Raw genomic sequence first — 14,873 nt, 5'->3', positions numbered from 1 at the left:
CCGAGCTTCCCTGTCCTTCACTATCTCCCAGAGTTTGCCCAAGTTCATGTCCATTGTACTGGTGATGCCATCCAACCATCTCATCCTCTTTTGTCCCCTCCTGCCTTCCTAGTATCAGGGTCTTTTCCAGTGAGTTGCCTCTTTGCATCAGGTGGCCAAAGTACTGGTGCCTCAGCTTCAGCATCAGTCCTTCCAATGAATATTCAGGGTTGGTTTTCTTTAGAATTAACTGGTTTGATCTCCTTGGTATCCAAGGGACTCCCAAGGCCTACCAGGCCCTATAGCATCTGGTCCTTTCCCACCTCATCAGCATCACTAGGTTTCACCTCCCACAGCAGCCTCACTGACTTTCTGGTCCTCAAACACACCAAATTCATTTCGAAGTTGGGCCCTTTGCACTTGCCATCCTTTCTCATTGGGAACCCCCACTTCACACATCCTGGGGTAACTCACATGATTCCTCAAAGGGGACCTTCCCAACTCCCATTATTTGTAATAGTCCCTCAGGCTGCCCTGATGACTCAATGGTAAAGAATCTGCCTGCCAATGTAGGAGCTGCAGGTTCGATCCCTGGGTCAGAAAGATCCCCTGGAGGAAGGAATGGCAACCCACTCCAGTATTCTTGCCTGGAGAATCCATGGACAGAGGAACCACGACCCCCTGGCTACAGTCCATGGGGTCGCCAAAGAATTGGATACAACTTAGCAACTAAACAATGACAGCATTTGAGTCCACATTTCCCTGTTTTATTTTCTGCTTGGTATGTACATATTGCCATTTATGTTTGTTTCCTAGGACTGCTATATAAATTACCATAGAAAAGTGTGGCTTTCAACAACAGAAACTCACAATGCAGGCTGGAGTCTGAAATCAAGTCGTTGGCAGGACTGTTGTTCAGTAGCTAAGTCGTGTCTTACTCTTCGCAGCCCATGGACTGCGGTACACCAGGCTTCCCTGTCCTTCACGGTCACCTGGAGTTTGCTCAAACTCATGTCTGCTGAGCCAGTGATGTCATCAAACCATGGCATCCTCAGCAGGACTGTGCTCCTGAACGTTCTAAGGGAGAATCCTACAATCTTTCTTGCTTCTTCCTTCTTCTGGTAGTTCCAGGTGTGCTCGCTGTGGCTGCTTCACTCCACCCTGCATCCGTCTTACGGCCTTCTTCCCTCTCTCTGAGTGAGTCTCTCTTTTGTGTGTCTCTTACAAGGACACTTGGAATTGGCTTTAGGGCCCACCTAGATAATCCAGGGTGATCTGATCTCTAGATCCTTAATTATATCTGCAAAAGGCCATTTTTCCAAGTAAGCTCATATTCACAGGTTCCAGGAGTTAGGAGGGAGACATATCTTTTGCAGGGGGCACCTATCAACCAACTAAACTGCCTGACATCTTGTTTGTAAACTGTCCATCTTCCCTGAGCTAGAACACAAGCTCTATGACAACACCCTGATTTGTTTAACCAACTGCTGGTTCCCAGGACCTAGAAGAGTAGAGCAGTAAAGCCTAGCCTACGATAAATACTCTGTAGTTATTTGCGGAATGAATGAGAGATTGTTAGCTTTAATGAAAGAGAATACTCCTGGGGTTGGGGGGTGCGGGCAGCAGAATTCTATAAAAAAATTTTTTTAAATAGCTAAAAGTTGCTGAATGAAAAGCAATTTGCCAAGATTCCAGAGTTATCAAATGGCAGGACCAGAATGCAAATCCAAGTGTTCCTTGCTCCAAAATCTCTGTTGTTTAATACTAAGTTTTATTGCTCCAAATCTCTGAATCTTACATATGTCCCCTTTATTTCTTTGCTCACTCGCAGTATATGATTATGTGGTCAGGAAATGAGAATAACTCACTTACCTAGAAATAGGCTGACACTTTTTTTTAAGAAATGAGAACCTGTCTTTAAAAAAATAAGAAAATAATATAGTGTAACCTAATTATAAGCCTAACACTTTTAAAAGGTGCTAACATTATTTTTCCCCCAAAAGGGAATACCAGCTGGTTTATTAAGTTGTACATAGTCAGATGTTAAATATATTTTGAACACTAAGTTTTTCCCTTTCAAGTCAGTGCACATAGACGAGAACCCTCAAAGAGACTAGTGCTTCTGGGGCTGAATTTAACACTATTTAAGGAAAGAAAACCTTAGCTAGGGGACATAGCTGTTAACGTGGTGATTTGTAAAGCCTTAGATTTCTAATAGGGTCTGACTGTTTCAAGGAAAACATATTTTGTTTCTAGGTAACATTTCAAGTCTGATTATGAACAAATGCTACAAAATTGATCTGTAATGGGAAATACTGTTATGTCACAAAGCATTATCTATATGCTTAATATGACTGAAAGCATTAATTGCTAGGAGCCAAAATCTGTCCAAGCAAAACATGAACATGTATTTTGTATCTCTTGTCTCTTACTGTAGATTTTCGAATGAATTCGAGTGTAACAAAGATGTAGTTAGAAAATCTGCACACCTGAAGACTTTCTTCACCCGCTTGGATTACTGTACTTGTTCCTTGTTAGCAAAGGCAGGAGTCATAACTGCTCAGAAGTGCCCAGCAAACAATAGATACATGGCCACTTGTTAGTAGCTCAGCAAAAACATCTTGCAGAGTAGTGAATGGCTGACTGCATTTTAGACTCTTTCTAGATTTATTTTGCCACCTTTATAGTAAAAGTCAGCTTCCTCCAACTACATGCAACTAAGATTTGGCTCTTTCTGTATTTTTTTTTTAATTCTCTCTGTATTCTTAAAGCAAGTTCATAATGCTAGCATTTCCCACCAAAAAACCAATGAGTACCATAACATCTAACACTTTGGCTCATGTTGAAGCATTAAAATTTTGAGCAGTGGAAAGACTGTGTCATCAGCACTCAAACTCATAAGATTTACATGAACTTGGAGCCATTTCCAAGTATCCATCTGCACTCTCAAATATGTCATTTCCAGGGTCCGGGACTGGGGAAACACACCCTAGGTATAATGCATCCCATCATCCCGTGTGCTTTAAGTACCTCTCTGATTCTTCTCCTATAAAATAGTGCCCAATTTCCCACAGAGACTCATGAAAGAAAATGAATGTGAGGATTGGTTACTTTCCTACCTTGGAGGTATTTGTGTAGTGGGAGCACACAGTATTTCTTTTCTCCTACCTAAATACTAATAATACCTGTACCAGGCACCATGCCAAGGACTTATATACACTAACCGTTGAACCCTCACAACAGCCCTCTGAGGTTGGTACTTGTAAGAAAGAGGATATGCTGGGTTAAGCTGCAGTAAAAATCATACCATCTCAGTGGTTTACAGCAACAGACAATTTTTCCTTTCTCAAACTCTTTGGTTCTGAGCAATTGTCCATGGCAGCTGTGGTGTGGGATTCAGCAGGGCGTCTCCATATCCACCCATGTCCACTGAGGAGTGGAGCACAGGCAAACATGGTCACTCCTGAAGGTGACCCATGTCTCCCATTCATTGGTCAAAACAAGTCATGTGGGCACATGTCTCCCATTCATTGGTCAAAACAGGTCATGGGTGACCACATCTAACTTCAGGGGAGTAGGAAGTGCAATCCTACTATTGCTCTGGGTGAGGGGTCAGGGTGTTAAAAACATTGGTGACTGGCACTCCTGGGTAACCAGTGGTAATATTATGATTTTTTCCATTTTATAAGTGAGTGAACTGTAAGGGGAATTAATATCCAAAATAACACAGTTCATAAGTTAGGTGACTATATGATTGATTGGCCAGATCAGAATACCTTTGCCAATGAAAGAAGGAAGTTTTAATCAACACCTCCCTAAATCCCGAGCAACCTGCACTGACCACGTTGGGATTTACAGACCCTCTCTGCTCCTCCTCTGGCTGGGATCTTCTTCCTCCTCCTCCTGAACTGAGGTGTCCACAGCCAAGAGACAAGGTGAGCAGTGCACACGCAAGAACTCAAGAGCAGAGAAGTGAGACTCACAAAAAGGGGGTTTTCCCCGTTGACCTTCCTGAGGAGGTCAAATGCCAGAGGTCAGATAAATCTATGCCTACCAACCAGGCTGCTGCTTAATGGTCTTGCCGAGATTTAGAATTCTTGTACGAAGTGTTTTAAAACCTAAAAATCAATCTATCACTAGGTGAAATTGAATGAATTAAATGACAAAGGAATAGCTTTTAATGTTGTTTGTATCATGGTCAGGGTATTCCAGAGCTAGTTGTGTGTCGTGGCAATTTGAAACTCATTTCAAAAGCAGGTCAGAGTCTTAGTACAATCAAAAACATTCAGGAAAGGTTATATTTTCAGAGGAAGAAACTGAGGCCCAGACAGATTAAGCTTGTGCGTTTCCCTCTCTCAGGACTGAGACAGAGGTTGGACTAGAACACCTTCCCCAACTCCAGTTGTTCTTTTTAAAACCTCAATGTTCTCATCTGAAAAATGGCAACAATAACTCCTACTTTATAGAAGAGAAATAAGGATGAATTAAGGTAATGACCATAAAGCATTTTGTATGGCCAGTGCGCAGGAAATGGTAACCATTTTCGTTATTATACCAAAGCAGGGTTCTTACATATTTCAGCATCAAAGGTTTACTTTTAGATTGCAACACATGCCATTAGTGACTGATGGAGGTCGTGAATTTATCAGAAAATTGTCAAAGGTGTGTTTGTTGTTTTAAATACAGAAAAGAACGTTGTTTTTTCCTTTTTTTTTAAAGTTCACATCTTACCAAAAAAAAAAAAAAAAAAGAGTTCATATGGTTTTATTAACTGTAAGAAGCTGAAGACATTTAAAGACTCATATCAGATTAGTGGTTTTAAATCACAGCAAGTATGCGGCCATGCTACTGGAGATAAAGATGCCTGTAGCCAGCATGCTCAGGTGAGTTGAGAGACAAATTCATTCACTAGCTGAATGACTTTAGGCCAGTTATCGATACTTGCACCCTCCAAACCTCATTTTCCTCTTTGAAAAAGGAGGGAAGAGCAGCACCAGCCTGGCTGGGTGGTGTGGGGGCTCAGCGAGACCCTGGGTGTGAAGCACTTTGCCCCGGGCCTGATGCACAGGGATGCTTGATTGGTGAAGCAAGGTGACACTCATAAAGGATAAAAAATACCCTCTCCTCGGGGTGGAAAAAAACATGCTAAGGAATAAAAAGAAATCATCTAGAGAAGGAAATATTGCCATTTGCAGCAACATGGATGGACATAGAGAACATTATACTTAGCAAAGCAAGACAAAGACAGATATTATATAATATCACTTATAAGTGGAGTCTAAAAAATAATACAAACGCATCTGAATACACAATAGAAACAGACTCACAGAGAAAACAAACTTTTAGTTACAAAAGAAGAAAAGGCGTAGAGAGGGATAAATTAGGAGTAAAGGAATAACAGATACAAACTATTGAGCATTAAATAGATAAGCAACATGGGATGTCCCCTGGTGGTGTAGTGGTTAGGATTCCGGGCTTTCACTGCCCTGACCTGGCCTGGGTTCAGTCCCTGGTCGGGGAACTAAGATCCCCCCCACAAGCTGCATGGCACAGCCCTCCCCATGCCCCAAAAAGATAAGCAACGAGATTTACTGTATAGTACAGGGAATTATATTCAACATCTTGTAATAACCTATAATGGAAAATAATATAAAGCACATACATACATACATATTTTATATATATATATATATATATATATATATATATATATATAACTGAATCATTCTGCTGTACACCTGAAACCAAACATAAATAAATCAAATGTAGTTCAATTAAGCAGAAGAAACTGTTAAGAGGATCATCTACACTTTATTTTCTAGCAGGCGTGACTCCCATACAGACGTTCACCCTGGAGCCGGGCTCATCAGCCGCAGGAGGCCCCTCCGGAAGTCTTCGGGAAGGCCCAGCGGCTTGCTGGTGGCTGGATTGACGAAGACGTGGACTGAAGACCCTGTGGTGCAGGCCAAAGAGGCAAAGTGAGCCAGCTTGGGGTGGCCGAAGAAGAAGCCATCGCTGAGGTCCCAGTGGCTGACAGAAGGCGTCTCCTTGGTGGGCTTAGGAGGGAACAGAGCAAGGCGGTAGTGCACGCTGGAGTGCCCCACTTTCTCCACGGCCAATGCGGCCACGGGGATCTGAGGAAAGCTGACCGGTGTGTGGAAGGTGCACTGATTGGTCACCATGAAGCCCACCATGGGGGACGTCAGCAAGCCCGTTTTCAGACCGCAGTACCTGGGAAATTATATTACAGTGCTTATTCTGGGTCACCACAATGCTGTTTCCCAGCCCAACCACTGAGTTTCAGCCTAGTGGGACCCAGCTTCAGTGGGCCTAGAATCAAATCCCAGCTCCACCCCTCACTAGCTGGGTTACCTTAGGCAAGTTACTTAACTTCTCTGACCCCAGTTCCCACAATAATGTAATGTTCACAACACTGGTACCTACTTCATAGGCTGACTGAGAATTAAATCATAAGTCATCTAATACAGTATAACATGTAAGACACTAACAGTTCACAGATACAGTAAGTTCTCATTAAACACTGGCTATTATTATTAATATTGTGTCCATCTTGTCTTCACTTCTCCTGGTAAAAAATTGGGTATTTTTGTGCAAATGAGAGAATTACTGTGTCTCTTACATCTGCTATGAGCTTGTAATCTCTTTAAGGACAGTGACTGTGTCTTGTTTCTTAAGTTTATTGTCTAGAAATATGGCTATATTTGAGATAAAAGACAGCTCACTGGGTAAAGAATCTGCCTGACAATGCAGGAGACGCAGGGGTTCGATACCTGGGTCGGGAAGATCCCCTGGAGTAGGAATGGCAGCCCACTCCAGTATTCTTGCCTTAAAAATCCCATGGACAGAGGAGCCTGGAGGGTGACAGTCCATAGAGTCACAATCAGACACAACTGAGCGACTGAGCACTACTGAGATAAATGTAGAGGCTGAACAAAGTCAGAAATAAAAAGCATCGTGCTTAGTTATAGTCTCTTCCTTCTTCTTCAAAAAAGTCGACTTATGATTAAACAGATTAAATCATATTGTCTTTTTTTTTTTGAGAAAATTAAGACTGAATGTGAGAATTTGTTGTAAGAAAACAATTGCGGATTGCATAAAGTTTTGCCTATAAAACTTCTCACATGTTTCACAGAAGCAAGCTACGTGTCTCCTTCCAGGGAGGGCGCCGCAGGTGCCAGGGGCCAGCCACCTGAGCATCCACTGGTGTCACCCATAACGACATTAGATACATTCGTTTATTGACATGGAAAGTCGTTAGTGAAAAAGACCATGTTACAGAACAGTACGTAGCATTCGATCCCATTTGTTTTAATAGGAACACGCTGGCTTATGTCCTTATTGCCTAGAAAAAACTCTGAAAGGATAGACTCCCAAAGAGTTTCAGTAGTGATGTAGCAGTGGAATTTTGGATAATTTTTTTCTTCTTTTGGTTTGTATAAATTTTCCAGAATGAACATGATTTGCCTTCAAAATCATTTTTTTAAAAAGTGCTATTTTGTTTAAATGTCTTAATATGAATTTCATTTCTCCAAAGAAGCATTGGAGAGACAAGCAGGGGGGAGAAGTAAGGCTCCTTCTTCTTCCCACTGGGATCCTGCCCCTGGCTGCACTGCCTGAGGAGACTCCTCCTGAACAAGAGAGAAGGAAAGGAGAAGAGGAAAAGAAAGCCCAGCTCTTCAGTGTGACTGAGGTCCAGTGAGAACCAAATTCTCCCATTTTTATTTCCCCCGTTTCTTTGCTGCAATTGCTTTCCTAGTTCCCTGCCACCTTTTCCTCATTCTTTTACGGCACTGACAGCAAAGAAATAGTGCCTCCTCCCACTGGGAGTACAGCATTTCCTGAGCTCCCTGCAACTCCGAGCCAGGCCACCAACCTTTAAATAATTAAAATGCAGGAGTACTTTCAAACAATGAAATTGATGAGCACCTGGTCACCAGGGCCGCACTGAGTGTTTTACATTTCGTTATTCATCTTCAAAACCATCCTGCAAGGTAGATCTCATTTCCCCATTGTATAGGAAAGAAAGTAGAGCAGGGAGGCTGGATCAATTTCCCAAAGGCATGCATTTGTACAGTTAAGTGGTGGTCCAGGCCCAAAGTTCAGGCTCTGGAGAGCCAAAGCACACGTTTGTCCTTCATTCTGGCTTAGTAGATAAAGTAGGTGAAGCCAAAATCTACATTTTAGTCCCGTGAATGAATTGCATTTTCTTTACGTGTTCCTTTGACTTTAAGAATGATATTTTCTTTAAGAGTTGAGTGATGGCTTCATTACATTTGGATAACAGACTTCCTGTTTGTAAGTTCATAACCAATTTGATTTGACTCGTGGTGACCATAGGGTATTTGGGCTTCCCAGTTGCTTCACTGGTAAAGAATCCACCTGCCAATGCAGTAGACAGAGGAGACATGGGTTTGATCTGTGGGTCCAGAAGATCCCTTGGAAGAGGGCATGGCAACCCACTCCAGTATTCTTGCCTGGAAAATTCCATGGCCAGAGAAGCCTGGTGGGCTGCAGTTTATGGGGCTGCAAAGAGTTGGACACGACTGAGTATCAATGACCATAGGGTACTCAGTAAGAATTTTTCCACTGTTTCATCTTTTTTAGGTTTTAATCTTTATCAGAGTTTATACACATGAACATTAAAAAGTCAAACTGTTGCTTGAGGCTTATTACAAAACCAGTGGTTTTCTGGCTGGTTATACCGTTGTTTACAGTCTAGGTCAGGGACTCAAAGTAAATTCATTCATTCCACAGCCTCCACAGTTCACTTGCTCTTTGTTAGATGCTGAGGCTACAACACTGAATAAGAGAGGATGCCTGTCCTCAGGAGCTCTCAACTTCAGGGCAGTGGTGGGGCAGGACGTGTCCACTCTTGTCCTCTGTTCGGCCAGAAGGTGCTTGTTGCTCCTTTCTGGTTCCCCTTCCACTTTCTTCTTCTCTCCCTTTCTTCCTTTCCTCAGAAAACAGTTCCTGTGCACTTCTGTGTTTCAAGCACGGAAGAGAGAGCCGTGAACAGTTAGCAGGTGACAGTCCATGCCTTCACATGGCCATGGTCTGGAAGCGGGTACGTTCAGAACTCAGGGTGACGAGCACTAGGCAGGGGAAGCATAGGGGCTCTGGGAGCTCATAGCAGGGGGGCTGGCTCCTTGCTTGGCATCAGGGAAGACCCTCTGAGAAAGTGACAGCTAAGCCAGTAAGCTAAGGAGAAAATGTACAAACTTTTCAAGTGAACAGTTGGGGGAACAGCTTTCCAGAAAGAGGAATGGCCTATGTGATAGCCCAGAGGCCAGAGACCTCTGGGGGCACGTCCCAGAGACAACACAAGTCTCAGATGGCTGCAACGCAGACTGCCAGAGGCAGCTGGGGAGCAGGCAGGAGGCAGACGGTGGAGGGTCTTGGTGAGGAATTTGGATTTTATCCTGGGGCACTGGGAAGCCACTGAAGGCAGGGAGTTTTTCATTCGCTCACTCAAGGCTGACTCTTTGTGACGCCATAAACTGCAGCAAGCCAGGCTTCCCTGTCCTCAACTACCTCCCTGAGTTTGCTCAAACTCATGTGCATTGAGTTAGTGATGCCATCCAACCATCTCATCCTCTATCATCCATCCCCTTCTCCTGCCTTCAATCTTTCAGAGCATCAGGGTCTTTTCCAATGAGTCAGCTCTTCGAATCAGGTGGCCAAAGGACTGGAGCTTCAGCTTCATCAGTCCTTTCAATGAATATTCAGGGTTGATTTCCTTTAGGATTGATTGATTTGATCTCCTTGCTGTCCAAAGGACTCCTCTCAAGAGGCAGGCAGGGAGAGGCAAGATTAGGTTGATTTAGTAAAACTGTGGCTTCAAATTGAACAATGGATTAGATGGAAACAGTGATGTGTGCAGAAGAATAATTAGATAACTACACAGTTCTGGCAAAAAATGATGGTGCCTGGGACTAGGATGATGACAGCAGAGATGGAGAAAACTAGATGGAATCAAGAGAGATTTTGCATAAGGTGTGATGATAAATTGAAATGAAGGAGAGAGAAGAGCCCAGAGTTGCTCCCAGTCTAGGTGACTTAGTGCTTTGAACAGGTTGAGCTGAGGTGCCTGTGAGATCCTAAGATGATATGCACAATAGGGATAACAATACCTCTGAGTGAGTGAATAGAAGTTGCTCAGTCGTGTCCAAATCTTTGCAACCCATAGACTGTAGCCCGCCAGGTTCCTCTGTCCATGGGATTTTCCAGGCAAAAATACTGGGGTGGGTAGCCATTCCCTTCTACAGGGGATCTTTCCAACCCAGGGATTGAATCCAGGTCTCCCACATTGCAGGCAGATAAGCCACCAAGGAAGCCATAGCTACAATTTATTTAGCCCTGCATGACACACGAGGCCTTCCATGGATTATATATCCAGGAGGCATCTGAATCTATGGGTCTGATGCTCAGAAAGAGGTTTGGGCTGCAGACAGGAGTTGAGCTCAGATCTAACATCAGGGTCTAGGCAGGGAGGGTGAAGCGTGGACGCCACTGGCATAACACATTCATTGTGGCGGGCCTGTGGTGAGCTGGAAAGCAAATGCCCAGTCTGACCTCACGCAAATTCAGACTCTAAAAGATACTGATGTTAAAAAGAAATATTCAGCCTCAGATGGAGTCATGGCTCCTTCAGACAGCGAACCAAGACTCACTGCAATTTCAATCCCTCCTAGAAATGTGACCTTTGAAACAGTCAATCTGAAAAGTCCAATCTACCAGAGTGAGGTTTATCTGCATGATAAAGACCCCCGCTGCTCCCTGCCCCCAAAAGAAGACACTGTGGCCAGAAACAATCCTTTCTTCTCTTCGGCTGATAGCTTCTTGACCCATTCTCCTTTTACCTATAAACATCTTTCATTTTATACAACTCCTCAGAGCCTCTTTCTATTTAACTAGATGGGGTGAATAAAGCCAATTTGATCTTCAAATTTACTCAGTTGAATTTTGTTTTTTTAACACTGGGCAGACTAAGTAAAATTCATGTGTGTACTGTCTGGATTGGTCTTTCTGGTTCCTGGTTTGTGATCCGTGGGAGAGACTAAATCAGGCGAGAGGGAGGGCCTAGAAGAGGATGTGGGGGATGGGTGGGGGTGGGGAGTGGGGGCAGGGGGCCACTGAAATCAAGCCCAGATTCAGCCTGACACACAAAAAAACTGTCTTTGAATAAGCTCTCAATGGATATTTCTTGGGATACAACAAACAACTGATAAAGTGATTGTGATGCTAATAATTGAGTGAGGTGAATGCCCATCTTCTATGCTTTCTTATACTTGTTAAGTAAACTTTAGCATAAAGGGATGTTTGACTTGGAAGACCCTTGGGACTCACTTGGTACAGGGGCTCCCCAACACTAGTGTGGGGCTCGGAATCTCCTGGGGAACCTGCACAACATCCAGATCTCCAGCATCCTCTCAGACCTCCTGAATCAATATACAGGGCCTCCCGAGTCTAACAAAGTCCCAGGTGATTCTGACGCACACTTAACATGGAGTTGTTCCTCTAGGGCTACCCTCTCAGATAAGGAAACTGCCCAGACAGATGAAGTAAGTTGCTCATCCGCACACAGCTATAAAGGGACAGGGTCTGTCTACACTCTTTGGTCACTCCAGCCCTTTCCATTAACCTCCTCAGCCCCAGACACAGCCCCAGCCCAGGCTTAGAGACCAGTGTGTCTCTGGGGCATTTGTGGCTCAGAATCAGATCAACTGTGTCCACGATCTCACCCTGATACTGCACCCAACTCCACCAGCTGGGCTTGGTCATCTCTTACTCCTCCTCCCCAAGCTCCTGTCTCCTTCCTTGAGTCTGCTCCTATGTTCTGCCTTGACCCTAGTGCTGAGGCCCTGCCTTGGTGCCTCGCCTCCCTGGTTGCCTCCGGGGCAGGAGCTGTGCACACTTGAGGGACATGGTGCCTCTGGGTCTGTGTGAGCACACAGTCTTGTCACCTCCTGAGGTCTGAAGAGAAGTGCCTGTCAGATGGTAGGAGGCCAGTGGGCATATGGCACAAATAACACCTTTCAGAGAGGTGAGGCTATTTTTTGTCACTTGCTATAAATAGCATAGGATGGGCCATGGCTTGTGGTCAGTTACCTGGCATTTCAAGGCAGGATTCTGGCAGGAAGTCCATCCCCACACTCCCTGAAACTAAGAATAAGCACAAGCTGGGCAGCGTGACCCCATGACTGTGCCGAGACCTGAGGGAGCGTCACATGAGCTGCTGAAGAGAGACTCGGGCCAAGGGACTCTGCACAGAGAGGCCCCAGCTTGGGTGGTGTCAGGAGGTTATGTGGTTACAAGGAGAAACACATATTTAGAAATATAGACCTGGGGAAAAAATACCTTAAATGTGAACATGTATAGAGCTGAAAGATTAAGATGATGAAGCTCACATTTAGGAATATACTCTGAATGTCTTTATATAAATAACTTATCTTTGGATAAATTTGGATATCCAAAGCCTCTTTGGATATTGCCTTTACAGAATGATTTTGGTCTACAGGGGCTAATTGAAATTAATTGTATGCAAGTCCCTATGTCATCCATTTCTATTGACCTTGGCCTGCAGTGTAAAATACTGGTTAAGAGCTCAAGTCATTAAACCTGAGTTTGAATTACAGCTCCGCTGCTGTGTGACTTCAAAGAGTCATTCAACATCCCAGAGGCTCAATTTTTCTCATTTCTAAAATGAAGACAGTAACACAGACATGACAGGACTTTTTGTGACAATTATATAAGGCAATACATATATGTCTTGGCCGATTACTGCAACTTAAAGATTTTTGTCGTTATTTTTGTTTGTTTTTTAAACTTTTTAAACAATTTTGGCCTCTAGGGGTGGAAATTTACATCTGTCTGGGTCAAATGTTTCCTTTATTTAGGGAAGACCCCTTGTATCAAAACCCTGGCAGCCAACCTGGGTTTGGACATGGTGTTCTCACAGGAGAACTATCAAAAGGGCCAGTGTATTATTTCTTCAAGTGGTTTTAAGAGCAGTGCATGGGAGAATCAGGCGAGCAGAGCAAGAGGGCAAGGACAGGGTGGATGAGACATTGCAACTATTGCACTTTAGGAACTTTCAGAAAAGGCTGAGAAATGCTTTGAAGGGGAGGTAGGACGGGTTCAGCAACTGAACCAAGTAAGTTTGAGCCAGTGTACTTTGCATAGAAAACTTACAGAATTTAATGATTGCTGCAATGTCGTAACAGACAAGAATTTACTCAAGAGGTAAATGGAAGCTGTTTAGTCCCTCTGTAGCAATGATGCAATCATACCAATTTGTGGAGCTAATCTTTCTCACGCTAGTAAAGTAATGCTTAAAATTCTCCAAGCCAGGCTTCAGCAATACGTGAACCATGAACTTTCAGATGTTCAAGTTGGTTTTAAAAAAGGCAGAAGAACCAGAGATCAAATTGCCATCATCTGCTGGATCATCGAAAAAGCAAGAGAGTTCCAGAAAAACATCTATTTCTGCTTTATTGACTATGCCAAAGCCTTTGACTGTGTGGATCACAATAAACTGTGGAAAATTATGAAAGAGATGGGAATACCTGACCATTTGACCTGCCTCTTGAGAAACCTGTATGCAGGCCAAGAAGCAACAGTTAGAACTAGACATGGAACAACAGACTGGTTCCAAATAGGAAAAGGAGTATGTCAAGGCTGTATATTGTTACCCCGTTTATTTAACTTATATCCAGAGTACATTATGAGACATGCTGGGCTGGAGAAAGCACAAGCTGGAATCAAGATTGCCGGGAGAAATATCAATAACCTCAGATATGCAGATGACACCACCCTTATGGCAGAAAGTGAAGAAGAACTAAAGAGCCTCTTGATGAAAGTGAAAGAGGAGAGTGAAAAAGTTGGCTTAAAGATCAACATTCAAAAAACGAAGATCATGGCATCCGGTCCCATCACTTCATGGGAAATAGATGGGGAAACAGTGGCTGACCTTATTTTTCTGGGCTCCAAAATCACTGCAGATGGTGACTGCAGCCATGAAATTAAAAGGCGCTTACTCCTTGGAAGGAAAGTTATGACCAACCTAGACAACATATTAAAAAGCAGAGACATTACTTTGCCAACAAAGTTCTGTCTAGTCAAGGCTATGGTTTTTCCAGTGGTCATGTATGGATGTGAGAGCTGGACTATAAACACAGCTGAGCACCGAAGAATGGATGCTTTTGAACTGTGGTGTTGGAGAAGACTCTTGAGAGTCCCTTGGACTGCAAGGAGATACAACCAGTCCGTCCTAAAGGAGAGCAGTCCTGGGTGTTATTGGAAGGACTGATGTTGAAGCTGAAACTTCAATACTTTGGCCACCTGATGTGAAGAGCTGACTCATTTGAAAAGACCCTGATGCTGGGAAAGATTGAGGGCAGGAGGAGAAGGGGATGACTGAAGATGAGGTGGTTGGATGGCATCACCAACTCAATGGACATGGGTTTGGGTGGACTCCAGGAGTTGGTGACGGACAGGGAGACCTGGCGTGCTGCAGTTCATGGGGTCACAAAGAGTCGGACACGACTGAGCGACTGAACTGAAATGAACTGAATCCTTCTCAGCAAAAAATGGTAAACCAACCTTGACTTCATCTTAAGTCCTACTGACCTAACCACATCACTGGGTTTGGTGCTGGTGATACGGCAGCATTGGGTCCTCTTCCCTGACAGAGCTTACAGTTAAAGAAAGGCCATAAAAAATATAAGCTGAGGGGAAGTGCTCTGCAGGAGATGGACATGGCTGTATGAGATGCTGTAACAAGGGAGCTTGAACCAGCTGGAGGCAGATGAGAGTGCAGAGCTCCTGAGGAACTAAAGGAAGGCCAATGAGGCCCTGTGGCTGGACCACAGGAC

At 43.9% G+C, this 14,873-nt stretch overlaps 1 protein-coding gene across 3 annotated transcripts in view; it reads right to left on the bottom strand.

Moving 5' to 3' along the window:
* Window positions 1-5,776: 5,776 nt before the first annotated feature.
* Window positions 5,777-14,873, bottom strand: part of LOC102287021 (uncharacterized) — a 194,547-nt gene continuing 185,450 nt past the window's right edge. For all 3 annotated transcript variants that reach the window (XM_070383153.1, XM_070383152.1, XM_070383154.1), the window contains one exon: window positions 5,777-6,210. In XM_070383153.1, the coding sequence (XP_070239254.1) occupies window positions 5,826-6,210 (385 nt within the window). In that variant the 3' untranslated portion in view covers window positions 5,777-5,825. The remainder of the gene's footprint in view (window positions 6,211-14,873) is intronic.

Source organism: Bos mutus, chromosome 15, assembly GCF_027580195.1.
Source record: "Bos mutus isolate GX-2022 chromosome 15, NWIPB_WYAK_1.1, whole genome shotgun sequence".
Taxonomy (NCBI): domain Eukaryota; kingdom Metazoa; phylum Chordata; class Mammalia; order Artiodactyla; family Bovidae; genus Bos; species Bos mutus.
Note: the sequence above shows the minus strand (reverse complement) of the source record. Positions and strands in the feature narration are given on the sequence as shown.